Genomic DNA, 16,617 nt, shown 5'->3' with positions numbered 1-16,617 from the left:
TTTTGTAGACCACACCTCTGTCTTCTATTTGTAAAGGTAAAGTAGACGAGAAGGAGATCCTGCTGTTCAGACATGCTGCTCTGGTGCACGTGCTGGTGACAGTTCGAGATCTGCTACTAACATGTGGCTGGGATACAGCTCTAGGTATGTTTTCAGTCCTGAATAATGATACCCAGAAACCCAAAGCTTTGTGTTCATTCTGCAGACAATCCCTCATGTTTTTAGCTCTGACTCTTTACCATCAGGGCATATGCTCAGTTCATGACTACTAGAGTGCTGTTTGTTATTCCATTTGTTAACAGCTTTCACATATATAATATGTCTTGTATCTCAGAATGACAAATTTTCATTGGAATCTCTATGTGGAAACTGAGGAATATGCAAAAGTCAAGTCCTTTTCTATTTACCATCTATCTTTTGTGAATGTGGGACACATTCCACATAAAATAGTTAGGCTCCATGGAAGTGAGCTACTCAAATCTGAGAGCATTTTAAGCAAAATCTTAAATGTTATTTAATGTGTCAGAAGGAAAGAGTTTTGATCTTCCAACACTGGACTTATATAGAAGCTTTTTTTTGAGCTTTTTTGGTCTTATTCAAATTTGGAATATGGCAATCCATTGTAACCCAGTTTAATGCCTGAAATGATAATGCTGAGCTTGTCAAATTCCTATAGGTGTGCTTTGAATTTTCAAATATCTCTGTCATGATAGGTCTACAAGATGTTGAAGTGAGTGTTTATGAATGCCCTAGGAAAGTCAGACTCCTTCTGTCTTTATAGGAGATAAAGTTGCTTCACAGCATCTACCTTCAGTCTGAACTATCCCTTGATGGAAGGTGTTTCCTTAATATTGATGAAAAATGTAAAACATCTGCCATAAACTGAACTGTAGGAGGAAATACTTTGTATTTTCTTAAATATTTCTAGCAATAAAAGAGTAGGAAGAAGAATACAGAATGAATATATAAGTAGAAGCCTAAGTACAATTCTTTTCCATCATTACTATAAACAATATAGTGGGATGGGAGGAAGAAAAATGAGCAGTTCTTCCTCTACCCTTTATGTAGCAGAAGCACTCCTAGATGATATTTCAGAGTTGCAAAAGCACCTGTGTTTCCAAACCTGAGGAACAGCTCACATAGGAAATTGTACAAGTAAAAAAATTAGAAAATTGAGTGAGATACTAAGTAGGCCTTGTAGTCTTCACTGTTATGTTGTTGTGCTGTGTGATTCATCGTGTAGTTATATTGGATGTATTTTTTCTTTATGCCTTTTCAGATAACCCCAGCATCGTTCACCATTTATACACAGAAGGCACTATTCAGAGTTGAGAGTAGTTGTGATAATATGGAGAGTGGTAAACACACAGGACAAACAAGCTTTAGACAACAGTGATAGAAATACTGTTGTTACTCAGTGTAAACAATACAGATTAGTTAAGTATAGCAGTGTTACTGCTCGCATCTGCAGCTTTAGGATGCAATCTTATATAATTCTGTCTGGAGTTACATAGCAGATACTACATAAAGTACAGCAGTTTTATAAACATCATTTATGTACCGGTGGTCATATTTTCCTTCCATGCTGTGGAGCCATTAACATTTCATCTGTTTTTGTGCAAGATACCTTCACATAGATTTTAAATTGATATGCAGATTGAACACAATGCTTGACAATTACCTTTTGTCACTCCATTTACTTCTTTTGTTGCTTTATTAACAGGTTATTTGTCCAAGGCAAAGGATATCTACAAAAACATTTTAGAATCCTGTTTGAATAATATCTGGAGGCAGCTGAAGATTGTACAGTACAGTAGCCAGAAAAAGCATGAAACTCATCCCAAAATAACAGCACTTCAGTGTGAAATGTTAAATTGGATGAAAAGTTGTGGAGAGAAACACAGTGTTAAGGTTAACAAAGTAACCAATTTCTCTTAACAAACAAAATTGTTCCAGATTACATGACTAATTGCAAGATGGTGTTTGAACAAAGGTTCATTTATGAAAATAAGTCTAATAATTACCTCATGGTATCTATTAAATAAGGCTAAATAACTTTTTAGAACTCTGTCACAGCAGTACAAGTTTTTGTTTGATCAAATCTCCTTTTGTTCCATGCCTGAAATAACATGCAAAAGAGTTTTAGCATTGCCAGCGCTTTATCTTGTTGCAGGTGGTTTTGTTTTCCTGATAAGTTTATTGTTTATTGTATCAGTTACATCAGTTACTGAAAATTATAATATAGTCTTTTGTTGAAAGCCTCATTCATCTGGCATAGACAGAGTCGTAGTGCAAGTCATGGTTGTGTGCTTTCATGGCATGATGTGGAGCACACATACGATAACCTCTCCTTAACTAGTGTATCTGGCCAAGCTCCTGGCATTTGAATGATACAAGAAGGAAATATCTGTGAGTGAAAGCTTTGGCATGGAAGAGAGAGTTTTGGAGGATATTCAAATTACCCAAAGATTCTCTCTCCTGGACGTGTGAATATTTTGGGAATTATGACACAATGCCAAATACCACCTTCCTTTGCAGAATATTTATTATTTCTTTACAGAAAACTAATCACATTAAGAAACAGGATGAAATGCATAGTGTTTAAAGGGTTCTAACTGTTTGGAATAGAATTTATGATCCTAAATGCAGCCAAAAAAGATCTTTAAGTTCATTTTAGCTTATTTCCATACTTCACTTCCTGAGGATTTATTCTTCTTGTGTTTAAGAGTTGCACTTGGAGCTCTGAATATCTTTTGATTAAGTTTTGCTGAGAAGAACAATATAACAACTTATAATACACCCTTTTTGAATTTAAAATTAAAATGAAGCAACAAAAATAAAATGGTGCTGATTATCTTGTTGTCTGTCCTTCAACAGACACACTAAGATGATTTTGCATCCTTTTTGTCATCTTAAGAGCAGCACATTTTGCTTTGTGATACTAGGATTATGTTGTAGTAGGAGGTGTATGAGAACTTGATGTCATTTTGAAGTCAGCTCAGTGGCAATTTGGCTTTTCTTCTGAACTCCACTAAACATGATTTTTTAAATTTTTTAGCTATAACTCCTGAGTTTTGATTTGTTTGCTTGACTTAGTCATACAGTGATATGCATGCAATATAATGCCAAATATGATTTTATTCACAATTACTAATTTTTTCCCGTTTCCCAGCATTTAGAGACAGGTTATAATGAGCCAGACTAGGTAGAAGGAGTATTCCAGTTCAAATAAAGTAAAAGTTGTATTCCACGAACTATTTACTGTTCTATCATATCACATCACATTTCCATTAATATGGTGTGATATAGGATAGTTTCATTATCCTTTTATTAGCCAAAGTTGTTATTGATGCAGGATTGTAATGGGACATTTCCTCTGTAAAGAAGAAGTTACTGCTGGTTTAGAAAAAAAAAATTTGCTCTTTGTTTCATTATCTTTTGTACTTATGATTAGATAGAAAATGACTAAAAATTTCATCTGGCTCACAGGAACATATGATTAGTCTGCTGTTGAATTGTGTGTGGAAAAGCAGGTCTACATTTTTAAATGCAGTTGTCCAAAACTGCTTATAAAGATGCCAGTGGATTGTTGAGTGGCTCTTCTGTGCATCTGCTTATGGAAATTGAAATCTGCCTCTGTCTCTCTGACCAGAAGTCCTTTTCTGACAAGATCTAACATGCTTTTGATATTTACACTTACCATTACCTTATGACTGTAAATCTTAAGAGTCACACAATGTTATGTGCCTTCTTTAAAATCTGTATCTTGTGTACAACATGAAAAGTATCTGTGCAATGGCAAAAAAGTTCAGAGAGCATCCTGTTGGAAAGTATGGTGATGTATTTAGGTTCATATTCTTCTTTATAGACTTAGGGTAGCATGTGTTTAGTTTGTATCAGTTAAAATGATGGACAAGGTAAACACCTTCTCTGATGGGGATTCTTTTTAAGACTGTGTCAGTTTGGTAGATTCTAATTCTTTTCAACATTTTTGTGTTCAGCAATATTCAATGAGTTCCAGATCTCTGGCAGAAACACTTTTGTGACTCCATCTGCATATTGGAAGATCTTTCTAACCAGTTCAGCAGTACATCCAGTTACATAAGTACCTTGCAGGCTGAATTCTAGTATCTTCAGATTAAGTTCTGTCTCCATGAGGATGATTTTTCTAATGTGACAGATCTGTCTAGTACAATAGTCATAATGGGGTATAATATCTTTAGATAGTGTCTATAACTAGCATTCTTTTTGAATTCAGGAGCAAGTCAAATCAAAAGCCAAGCAAGCAAGGCGGAAGCCTGGCCTGCCTGAGAAGGGATTTTCTAGAATTTAGGTAGAAAAGGAATGTGTATGGTCTTGGGATGTCACTTATGAGTTGGTGACTTTAAAGGGGACTGTCCACTCCTGTAGGGAGAAAATTTATATGGCCAAAGCTCAGTTGAAGTTCAAGCTGGCCAACACTGTGAAGAATGACAAAAAGGGCTTTTTAAATAAGTCAAGAGCAAAATAAGAACAGAGGCAACGTCATCAACTCTCAACACAGTTGGTCACCTCAAAATTGGGACGTAGACAAAGCAGAGACATTCAGTGCCTTCTTTTGCCTCTGTCTTCAATCCCCAGAGCCCAGTGTTAGAAGACTGTGACTAAGGATAATGTTGAACTCCCAGCGACTCCTGAGCTTATTTGAGACTTGCTGCTCCATCTAGATGTGCACAGATAGAGCAGTGAGGTTCATCCCATGGTACTGAAGTAGCTCAAAAATGTCATTATGGGAACTCTTTCCATTATTTTTCAAGTGTCTTGGGAGTCTGGAGAGATCCCAGCTTATTGAAAGATGCTAAATGTTGTTTCAGTTTTCAAGAAGAGAAAGAAGGAAGTCTCTGGTAATTACAGACTTGTCTGTCCCACTTCAGTGCCTGTTAAAATCATAGAAAAGTTTATTCTGGGAGTTACTGAAAAATGCTTGAGAAACAATGCAGTCATTGGCCATCACCAGCACAGGGTCACAAGAGAAAAGTGCCACTTAACCAACTAAATTTCCTTTCTTTTCCCACTTATGACAAGGTGACCCATCTAGTTGACCAAGGGAAGCCAGTGAGTGTAGTTTTTAACTTCAGCAAATGTCTCTCACAGTATCCTAGATGAATTGTTCATCACAGAGCTAGGCAAGTCCATAATACTGGGTTGGGTGAGCAGTGGACAGATGGGTTGAGCTCAAAGAATTGCAGTGAATGGAATTACATCAGGCTCATGGCCAGTGACATTCCCCAGGACTCAGTTTTAGAGACAGTGTTCTTAAATGTTCTTATAAGTTGTCTGGACATAGGAATTAAAAGTACATTAAGTGATTTTACTGATGATACTAAATTAGGAGGAGATGGACTAAGTGGACTCTCTTGAGGGTAGAAAGGCCTTACAGAAAAGTTAAACTAGACAGCTGAGTACTCACCAACTCTATGAAATATATGGAGACTAAGTGCCACATTTTCCACCTGGGATGGGGCAATTGTGACCGTGGTCACAGGGGTTTTCAGGATGAGAGAGAGACGAGAATGTTGACTCTATGATCAGAAGGCTTGATTTATTATTTTATGATAGATATTACATTATAACTATACTAAAAAGAATAGAAGGAAAGTTCTCAGAATCTAGCTAAGCTAAGAATAGAAAAGGAATGAAATAACAAAGATCTGTGTCCCAGCAGAAAGCGAGAACAGCTCTGCCATGAGTGGTGAGTAAATCCAAACATCCACGGGAGACCAATCACGGATCCACCTGTTGCATTCCACAGCAGCAGATAAACCATAGCAGTTTACATTTTGTTGCTGAAACTTCTCAGCTTCAGCAGGAAAAATGCTAATGAAAGGATTTTAATGAAAAGATGTCTGCGACAGGCAGTCATGTTATACATACAAATTGGGAAAGAGACTGGAGCACAGTGGGAAAAGACTAAAAGTCTGGGTCAATGGCAAGTTGAGTCAGCAGTGCCCTGGCAGCCAGGAGGGCCCCCATGTCCTGGAGGACATCAGGCACAGCATCACAGCCCAGAAACAGAGGAGATTGTCCTGCCCTGCTCTGCACTGGGGCAGCCTCACCTCGGGCGCTGGGGGCAGTTCTGGGTGCCACAATATAAGGAGGATATCAAACTTGTCTGTTTTGTCTGTCCAGAGGAGAGGAACCAAGATGGTAGAAGGCCTCAAGGGCAAGAGGAGGGGCAGCTGAGGTGACTTTTTTTGTTCCTTGTGTGGTGACCGCATCACAGCCTACTCCTTCTCAAGCAAAACAGCGGAGGGGAAGGTGCATATCTCCTCTCTCGAGTGACCAGTAATAGGACACAAGCAACTGGAATGAAGTGGTGTCAGAGGAAATTCAGGCACATTAGGCAAAATATTCCTCCCTCAGAGTGTGGTCTTCCCTGGAACAACTTCTGTATAAATGGTTAAAGCACTAAGCCTATCTAAGTTCAAGAAGCTCTTGGATATAGTCATATATTTGGTTTTAGGTAGTCCTGTGAGAAGCAGGATTTTGGACTCTATCCTTATGGGTCCCTTCCAACTGGAAATATTCTTTGATTTTCATTGTGGAAGACTCTAAAGTTTCTGGGTTTGCCATCTGTTTATTCAGTCTTGTCTTTTCTGTGCAGAGGAGAAGGAAAGATGTATGCAGGCTGAAAGAAAAAAAAACTTACCTTACTTGAGTTTCTTTCAATTGTCTTCATACAGGTACTAATCATTACAAGGATGGACTCTGAAAGAGAAAAAGATGCCTTCATTCATCCATTATCTAGGATAGAAGGTGAATTATTATTTTATGTGTATTTTTGAAATAAAAAGTGGCTGTTATTCTGTAGATCACTGCATTCCTGTGTAGATGCTTGGTGCAGGTTTTTCTCCCTTCCCATCAGGACCCTTTCTACATATTTTTTTCAGTGTTTAATATTTCATTATTCTTCCATCAGCCTTTTATCTTTTAATTTTGTATTCTCCCATTTAAGAGTTCTGGTCTAATGTCTTCTATTTCAAGAGAGTGATAATTTATCTGCCGAGTCAAAGATTTTTTTTTAACAGAACATGCAGGAGCTGTGGACAGCCCATTGTCTAATTATATTTGTATCTGTTATCTTGATGACATTGTCTCATTGTTTTTAGCTGATCATTAGTCACAAGCTTTCTTCCTTGCAAGCATGTTCAGAGCAGTTAGATTTTAGAAGTCTTAACTAAGCTCCCCAGCATAAAGCCTTGAATGAGTATTCAGGTACAAATTAAATTTTCCTTTAGCTATATGTTGCTGATCTTGTTTGCTAATATGTTAGATATGTCAGCATAAGCTGTATCAATCTATAAAGCTCAAGGTAAAAATATACTGTTTCCAATATCCCACCTCCCTACTGATACAAGCAACATTTTCATAATTTCAACATGTTACCTGTGAGTGATTTCACAAGTACAAGCTTTTTCAACACTGCAAATTCAGATGGTAAAACAAACACATTTTAGGAAAATTATAATTTGAGCCTATAGTTATGTTTAGGATAAGTCACTGGGTCCTTTTAAATTGCTTTTTTAAAATTCATTTTCCTAAATCCTATTTGCTTGAACCTTATCAAGTGTTGTGTATTGTGCTGTTCTTTTGCCTTTAAAAATAAAGTTAGATTCCCTGTGCTCTTAAAAGAAGAAAGTCTGTCTTTTAGAATGTTTTGAAAGGGAGGAGGCATGTTCACAACGCTATAACTAATAATAATATTTAATGAAAAGAGCTTTATTTGTTTTAAGATCTTAAGACTTGTTTGCAAACACAGGTCAATCCAACTACGCTTTTGAAAAAAGGCACTTGTGTAGAACCAACATTCCTTCTTAGATACATTTTCCAGTTAAAATTTCAAATGTACAAAAAGTGTAAAGGAATTTAATTTATAAAGGGGCAAATGCGGTTCCTTTTGTATTACCCTTTAATTTTTCATTTTAAGGTAATAGGGTTGTGAGTTTCTGAGACATTAAACTTGTTTGCATTACTTTTTCCTTGGTTTCTGAGAAGGAAGTTTCTAAATCATTACATCCAACAATACATGCAGAAATTGTAGAGGACTTCAGGAAGATAGACTATGTAAGACTTAAAATTTTAATAACCTGTGGTTTTCCACATTTGCTACTTACTGTTGTGTGTTGATTCATAATCACAGAGGTTTATTTATTTCGTCAACTGTTTAATTTTAATTTTTTAACAGGTTTGAAAGCTGTGGATTTGAATTCTGAGAAAAAAGGAAGCCCTTTAAGTTGTAAAGAGATCATAAGCAAGTAAGTTAAATTCTTTATTCATGAGAACAAATTCTTTAGTCTAGACTAAGGTCAGTGAAACTTCAGTTACTTTAGTTCCTTTTCATGAGTCTTTCCAGTCTGGAGTAAAGTTTTCATGGTAGTATTAGTTTGATAGCTGTAGTTTTCACCTATAGCTTCATTTTTATAGTTGATAATTTTGTCCACTCTAAGAAAAATGCTTAGTGAGGCCTAGAGGAACTTTAGGAACAAACAATTGCGTGTTCATTATATGTTGTTTTGCCTGTTTAGAAAAAGAGAAATATGTAGAGAAACATGATGTTTGCTTGTTATAGAAAAAGATGGTGAAAGGGCATAACAGAAGAAATTACAAATTATGACATTCTGAAATATATGACATTTTAGGCAGATAATTGTTGGAGGAAGAGTACAGCTTTTGATTTTTAAATTAACTTTTAAAGGAGTTGGACCCTTAGCCAGGAATGGTAAATATATTTTTGTAAATAGACTTTAAGCAGTTAGAATTGTCAAAGTAAAACTGAGTTTATTTTGTTCTTGTTTATTTTGTTGAGTGTATTTCTACCTGCATTTATTTTTACTCATATTTTGTTGGGGTTTTTTAAGTCTTAGTAGATATTCCTGCATTATTGTACATAATCAGCAAATTCGAGCTGACTTCCCTTGGACACACTTCTCACTAGTAATGGAGTATGATTATTCTGAAAATTCTGGCTGGAAAAATCTGTGCAAAAATCTGAATGTTACTTACATGACTTTTAAAACGACCTTCCCTGAAACAAGACAAATGAGTAAGTGTTCTCCAGAATTGTAATAAACAGTTGGACTGACATATGAAAACATTTTCTGTTCCATAAAATGCTATATTCTTATGCCTGTGGAAGAGAATGAGTAAAACATTATGAGGGCTAAAGCTCAACAAACAGAGCTAGGTTATCTATGCCACAAGAAGGTGGTTTTTTTTGAGTGTAAGCCTGGTTTTGGCCAGGATGTAGGAGTACATGTGGGTTTATAAGAGGCTTGTGCCAAGTTCATAAGTTGTTTACAGCTTCTGCAAGCTGTATCCACCCTTCCTCATTCTAAAAAAAAAATCTGAATTTAAGCATAATTTCAAAAAGATTCAAGGAAGTTTCATTTTGGGGGGAAAAAGGATGGAGTGGAAGTATTTTATTGGAGATTAATAAAAGATGCATTTTTGAATGTCCATTTGATGTATCTATAGTTTTTTGCTTATTAAACTATTATCTTACTTATACAAAATGTTTCAGGGAATCATGGTGGTTCCTTTCTTCTGGAAGTACAGATTCCATATGTATTTCTGACAACTGAAGGTCTTCTTAATATGCCAGATATTCTTCAGCTTTTTGAATCCAAGTGAGTGAAAAGAAGGGCTTCTGAGGGCTATTTATCTTCAGATTTTCAGCACATGTATTTTGTTCTACTCTATCATGTACTAGTCGTCTACTTGGCTATCACATACGTTTCTGCAATTACACTATTAGCTCTTTAAGAGACAAGAATATCGTTTTTTCTGTTGAAGTTGATAACTTAGTACTAGAGATTCACACACATGCCAACCAGAATGGAATTGTACAAATCTTTAAATTGTAGCTGGTATTTTTAAATCAGAACAACTTTTTTAATTGTCTACTTTTCTCTGAAAATCATGATGTTCACAAACTTTTCTTTCGTGCTTCTTGGTCCTTGGAAGACTTTGTATTTAATTCTTCATAAAAATTGCTTGTTGTTTTTGTTGTTTTTATCCACTGAAGCTATGCTGAATACTCAAACTGAGCAATAGTAAAACATCTTATTTTCTGGTGCATCACAGTGTTTAGGAGAGGCTAAGTTTAAAACAAAAGCTAATTTATTCATAAAATTCAAATCCACTATTCGCCTAATTTTTAGTACTCTGTAACCTGTATGAATACTGCTCGGGTTGTAAATCATTGGGCTTCTTTATTATTTCTTTGACATAATTTTCTTGAACTTTGCTTTCACAGTAATAAAAACTTGGTAAAGCTACCTTATATCTCATGAGGGGAAAGTAAAAAAAAAGAAAAGAAAGAATGAAAGAAACAAAGAAACACTGAAACAAAGAAATAGGGAGCAGAGCAGCTCAAACATAGTGACAGAGATACAGATAGTTGATTTCATCATATTGTGGGACAGACATGCCAGTGTTAATCCTGGGTATATCCTTGAGTCAGCTGTGGAGCCATTTTTGGTCTGTTTCTTATTACAGTTCAGTAGGGAGAAAAAATATATGTCTGACATTTAAAATATGAACACATAATCTGATATGCTTTTACTCTGACTTGTTCAGGTTCTCTGTTCAGCTTGGCCATAGGGAATGATGTTTTATTACTTTTTCACTAGCTTCTTTTAGCACTGGTGAGGGAGTTAAATAGGTGAGCAAAGAGCTGTAAGATTTCAGGAAAGGGGAAAATTTACTTTTTTAAAATATCTGAATACATTGTCCATACAAGTTTCTAGAGGACATACTGACAGATTCAGGTTTAGGTTTCTTGCGTAAAAGAAAAACGTGTTTTCCTAGTAAAACACAACAGGAACCTTTACTCTTGGCAGTTTTAAGTCAGTCAGAAATTTTAGGATCATACCAATGGCAATCAGGCAGTTTCCTTTGCTTTATGCTGCCCAATCATGTAAGGAGGAAAAGAAATGCAGTATGTAAAGTCAGAAAAAGTTTCTAAGTGTCTTAGTTCCTATGTAACCACTATATTTTTTGTAAACTCAAAGCCTGGATGTCAAGATCATACTCAATACAGTTAGCAATATAATTTAATTACTGCTACATTGATATGTTTCATTCAAATGTGAACATATCTTAAAGTGAACTGAGCATTTGAGAAAGATCAAGACTATATAATTAAAAAACTGTATTAAGGGGTGTCTGTTATCCATTTCCTTTTAGAAAATAGTATTATTTTACTTGTCAGAGTTTTAATGAAATAATTTTACTTTTTCAGGTACAGCATTACCTTTGTTGAAAGAAGCAGCAGTTACTCCTTAAGGCTCTTTGGAAGTGCAGATCAATATGTTGTGCTGACAGTAGATGAATGCACTGCTATCTTTCTGCAGGTACAAAATTAAACTACTGTGTCCAAATTCTGTTATGTGTTCAGTCACTTCTAGGTCATATCTTCAGACTTCTAACACATCTTTTCTTCCCCATAATCTTATTTAATTCATGCATTGTTTCACATCACAAATCATTAACCCTAAAAGTCTGTGCCAGTTTGACTAGTTTGAAATGTTCTCAGTTTCTTCATTGAAGTAACATTTGACCTGTGATTTGATTTTACAAAAAGTAGCTAAAGAATGCATACTTCAAAAGAGGGTTATGTAAAATTTTGTAGCTACCAATTAAATGTATTTGTGGTTCTATTCTCTTACTAGTGTGCATATTAATTCCTTCCATTTCAGATGGTTATCTGAATTAATCTATAGAATAATTTGTACTAGTTTTAATAAAAAATAATAGTTTAAGCAATAGCATACTACTTATATTCTGGTATGCAACAAGACAGATTACAGGTAGAAGAACTGCTTCTGAAAGATAGATACATAATAAAATAATCAATTAGTATTACAAGTACAGCAAAGACATTCTTACTAGCTGGTGCAATTAGTGATGTACTTTATATAGTTCGTGTAGGTATGATATGACTTGTATAGGCCAAGTAAGTACTTCATAAGTTTATAACAATATTTTGCATTATTAAAGTTCCCAAAAAATATTGAGAACAGCCTAAAAAGGGATTATCACTGTTTCTTTTTAGAGGAAGGAAGGAAGAAAAGGCATAAAGCTTGAATCAGCCTTTTGAAGTTCAAAGAAAATAAAAGTTGGGAATACAAACTAGTTCTCCCAATTCTCATATGTGTCCTTAATGCTTACATTATTTAGCTGTATTTATGTTTGATCTAGTTTCTGCATATTATATTTATTCTTATTAAAAGCTTGGGGCAGCCATGGTAATGTATTTATTTAGTTTTTACTCTTTATTTAAATTCCATGGTAGAGTGTCGAAGAACTAAATTATGAGGACTTCTGTGACACTGTAATATCAAGGCTGATGGCATTATCACTCCAATATATGTGCTGTTGGATTATTTTCTATTCCAAAGAAAGACTGAGTTTAGAGTAAGTTACTAAATTCTTTTGTAACAAACTTGTCACTAAAGAAAACTGCTTATTAAAACAAGTTGATATTCATTTATCTTTGAACTTCTCTGTAGGAATACATTTCTCTTAGAACAATACAAATATTGTAAGCTCATATTTCTAGTGTGCTTTGGATTTTTCACTTAGTTAAAATGTTGTCATGCTCCTACTGAAAAACTTAGTGGAATTGTAAAAGTAATAATGATCACTGGAGAACACCAAAAGCTCAGAAAATTTTTTATTTGTGAGACTATTTTCAATCTTACACCAATGATAAAGAAATGGTCGTTATAAAATAACAGAGTTTGAGGCAGCCAATATTAACATGAGGTATATTTGAAATCAACAAGTCCGGAAATTTCACAACTGCAAAGACATGAAATACTGGAATTATTCTTACATCTGTTTGAAGTAAATGAACCCATACAAATGCATGGTTATGAATTACTGTGTTAACACCATTGTATATAATTTGCATTGTATATTGCTTGAAATATTCTTTAAGTGTTCTTCCAGTGCATCAGTAGTTCTCCTTTTGCAGTGGAAGCACAACTTCTATTGACATAGTTCATAAACATTAATTTATTACCTCTTTTGAGATTTTTTTCTGTAAGCAAGTAATTTCTTCTCTGTTTTTCCTCCAGTGTCTCCAGCGACTGACATTGATCCATACCTTTTGCTTCAGACCAGACTTGCTCTTCTGTAGACTACTGTTTTCTGTTTTCTTTCCTTACAGTCCTTCAGCAGTCAGTCCGTAGAATATATTCTAGTTTTCTTTCCACAGATATTAATGCTCCAACTGTATCAGTATTCTGAATTCCAGAAAATGAAACAGATATTTATGAAGACATGGAACAAATGGTTTGAGATTATTACATGTGCATATTAAATATTAATGATCCAGTGAAACTGTTTTCCAGGTACAGTCTCAAGGGAAATACTCTGCTTAATCTTGTCTTAATTTATGCCACTGTAATTGAACTTACACAGAAGTCAGAAGACTTTGAAGTGAAGGTAACTTTTTTCTGTATTAATCTTCATGATATGCTATTTCTAAAAAGCTCAATCAAGTATGCCTTCTACATCAAAAACATAAAATAGCTCAAAATTACTTAAATAGGAGAAGATTGTAATTCAGTGCTGCTAAAGTCAGTGAAAAGACTGTGTTGACTGCAATACAAGTTGAATCAGAATCAAATAGCAGATGAAATATTTTCATAACTAGGAGTCATAAAATGGAATCATACCTTTAATAAATTATTAGAATATACATTAATCTTGCTTATGTCTTAATTTGAATTTTCAGATCAATATTTTGTTGCTGATGTGACAGAAGAAAAAAATAAATTATTTGCTGTCAGCTAGTGCGCTTTTTTAATGTGACAAGATAGGTTAACTTCTTTCTTTAAAAATCAGCAAATCTAGAAAATCTGTTTTAGTATCCAGAATAATCAGCATTAAAAAAATGGGGCATAAGTTTCATTCAGCTTACCAAATTGTGGGTAACTTATATTTTAGAACGAAGTGATATCTTTTTAGGCATGTTTTTCCATTTATTTGCAGCCAATATTGAGTGCAGATCTTTATGAAGTCATTATTATTTGCATATTAAAGTTTGTATAAAACTTACCTGATTAAATGAAAGTTATGAGGATGAATAGAGGACAAAGCTTTTTCATTTCATGTACTCACCAGTGTAGCTTTTATGGAAATTATAGCTTCAAAGTGTTACACATCATCTTAAACTGTAGTAGGCATCTCACAATTGCATGTTTTATTAAGAGCTCATGTTATGACCAGAAACTTGATCACATATTAAAGACCTTTAGGATAAATAAGTTAATTTCACCTACATAGGATCTTCATAAATAAGGAGTGTGATTTGCAGCCAGGTCAAAGGTTGGAGTTTTTCTGCATGATAAGCATGGATCAGATTTGATCAGGTTTAATTACTCAGCAGTACTGACTCTTGTGTTCAGGGTGACCTTTAGTTGACATGTCAATGTCTGGGGCAAATTAGTACACTGCTTAGAGTAAGTTTTAACCAAGAGTATTATGTATCACCTTTAGGTAGTTCTTACGCCAGGGATTGAAGAGACAGCACTGGTAATTCGTCAGATTGCTGACAACGTTTTGATAGCATCTAATATCAGCCCTCATGAGTGGCTGGACAAATCCTGGCTTTCTATCTTACCATCTGAGGTTTGCTCATCTTCCTACGAACTGACAGTTTTCTTCCTGTTTCTAAGATTCATAAAGATTTAGGGTTTTTTGTTGTAGTTCTCTTAAAATATATTACTAAAATAAGCATTATTATATTTGTGTATCTATATATATGCAGATGTATATACAAGCATATTTCTAGTATATATGCAAAGACATGTATATATACATACATATATATGTGTGTGTGTGTCTGTCTGTCTGTGTGTGTGTGTGTGTGTGTGTGTGTAATATTTTCATCATCTTTGTCAGTACAATTAGATGCAACTTGGACTTACCCTGGGCCTTCACAATTAACCTGTAGGGAGGTTTATCCACCACATCTACTTGCCAATTTGTACAGTTCTATAGTTCTAGGCAGTAGGTTTAAAAAACTACCCAAATTGTAAAAGAAAAACATACAGTGGCTCACTTGGGCAGGAAGCCAAATTCAGCAGTGTTGATCCATTACTTAAGTCAGTGGCATTGCTTGCTGACTTGTGTCAGTAACAGATGGAAAAATCTTGTTTAACTACTGCAGTTACTTAACTCATATTCTGTCCGGTTTTCAGCTGTTTGAAGGGCCTGGAAAGGCCCAGAGTAGCCTTGGGGCAGCCCGCGTATCAAAGGACGAGAAGAGGCTTCAGTTCTTCTTTCGGTCTTTATGTTTATTAATTGTTTATCTAAAAGATTTTCTTTCGGCCCGACAGAGGTCTGCTCAGCAGCCAGCCATGAGCACACTGTCCTGCCCTCCAGGCAGTCACCTATCTTTATACCCAAAGTTACGTGTACAATATTTATCATTTTTCCCCAATACTTTTCACTCTTATTGCCCGGTGCGCTTTTAGTAATGACCAATCCCAAAGTGCCACCATCACCACAGAAGATGGAGGAGAAGAAGAAGAAGAAGAAGGACAGGACACGCCCCAATTCCTCCATCTTACTTCTCTAAACCCCCCTGTACAGAAATCCTAAACCCTGTGTCTCACCCTCTAATTAACTAATCCCTTCACCATTCACCCCGGTGAAATCCTCCTATCCTCATACAGGTGTCGTCTCCTGTGTAGGATCAAAGTCCAGCCACCAGACACTTCTGGCAACATTCCAGGACTCCCGAGCCCCCCAAGGGTGGTCTCGGTGGCTCGGCACCTCAGTCCTGAGGTGCTGAGATCCCACAATATTCCAGTAAATGCTGGAACAGGCCCATCAATCCCCATCAAATATATTATATCCTTTAACTTGTCTAGTAAGTTTCTCAAATTAAATGTATAGATTTGTTCATTTTATGTGACAGCTTTGAACTCTTGTAAAGCTGAGATTGTTTTCAGCTTTGCAAAATTCAGAGGCATTATAAAGCAAGTATTGGCATGGCCTTTCAAGAGCAGGGTATTTGATTGTAAGTTTTCCAGTTTAGAGATTAAGGATACTGGTAAAGAATGGTAGAGGAGTCAATGTATTGTGTCTGTTAAACATATTTGATCTTGGCAGTGTTTTATGAAAGTCAGGAACAGGAAGCTGACACTGAAAACAAGCTACTCTCAACATGCTGCCCTGTTTGTGACATTCATCCTCCCCTTGACAACTCCTGCTTTTGCCACCTGTTTCATTGACATTAGCAAATACAACTTTTGTAAAACAGAACCAGTTTTGTCGGTTTATGTTGATCTAGGTAATTCACTTTAAAGTGGAGCATTAGTAAATCTGGCCATGCATTTTAAAATCCAGTTTAAGTTATTCACAGGTTTTAAGGTTTAGAAAATAAACATCTTTAGACTTGCTTTTTGTCATATGGTTATGCAGAACTTATTCTTTTTCAGAAATGATACTAAAAAACATTAGTTTTTATTGGACTATAAAAGTGCACTGTTTGAAAGCTGTCTTTCTATTATATACTCTAGGACTTATTCAATAAGATGTGACTTTGAAGAACAGGAAAAA

General features: G+C 35.3%; 1 protein-coding gene across 1 annotated transcript in view; it reads left to right on the top strand.

Moving 5' to 3' along the window:
• SHOC1 (shortage in chiasmata 1) overlaps window positions 1-16,617 on the top strand; it is a 48,417-nt gene that overhangs the window by 26,832 nt on the left and 4,968 nt on the right. The window contains exons 16-25 of the mRNA XM_026797108.2: window positions 37-144; window positions 1,724-1,911; window positions 6,723-6,795; window positions 8,225-8,294; window positions 8,898-9,082; window positions 9,560-9,665; window positions 11,282-11,393; window positions 12,335-12,456; window positions 13,398-13,491; window positions 14,548-14,679. Of these exons, the coding sequence (XP_026652909.1) occupies window positions 37-144; window positions 1,724-1,911; window positions 6,723-6,795; window positions 8,225-8,294; window positions 8,898-9,082; window positions 9,560-9,665; window positions 11,282-11,393; window positions 12,335-12,456; window positions 13,398-13,491; window positions 14,548-14,679 (1,190 nt within the window). The remainder of the gene's footprint in view (window positions 1-36; window positions 145-1,723; window positions 1,912-6,722; window positions 6,796-8,224; window positions 8,295-8,897; window positions 9,083-9,559; window positions 9,666-11,281; window positions 11,394-12,334; window positions 12,457-13,397; window positions 13,492-14,547; window positions 14,680-16,617) is intronic.

This window comes from Zonotrichia albicollis, chromosome Z (assembly GCF_047830755.1).
Source record: "Zonotrichia albicollis isolate bZonAlb1 chromosome Z, bZonAlb1.hap1, whole genome shotgun sequence".
Taxonomy (NCBI): domain Eukaryota; kingdom Metazoa; phylum Chordata; class Aves; order Passeriformes; family Passerellidae; genus Zonotrichia; species Zonotrichia albicollis.
Note: the sequence above shows the minus strand (reverse complement) of the source record. Positions and strands in the feature narration are given on the sequence as shown.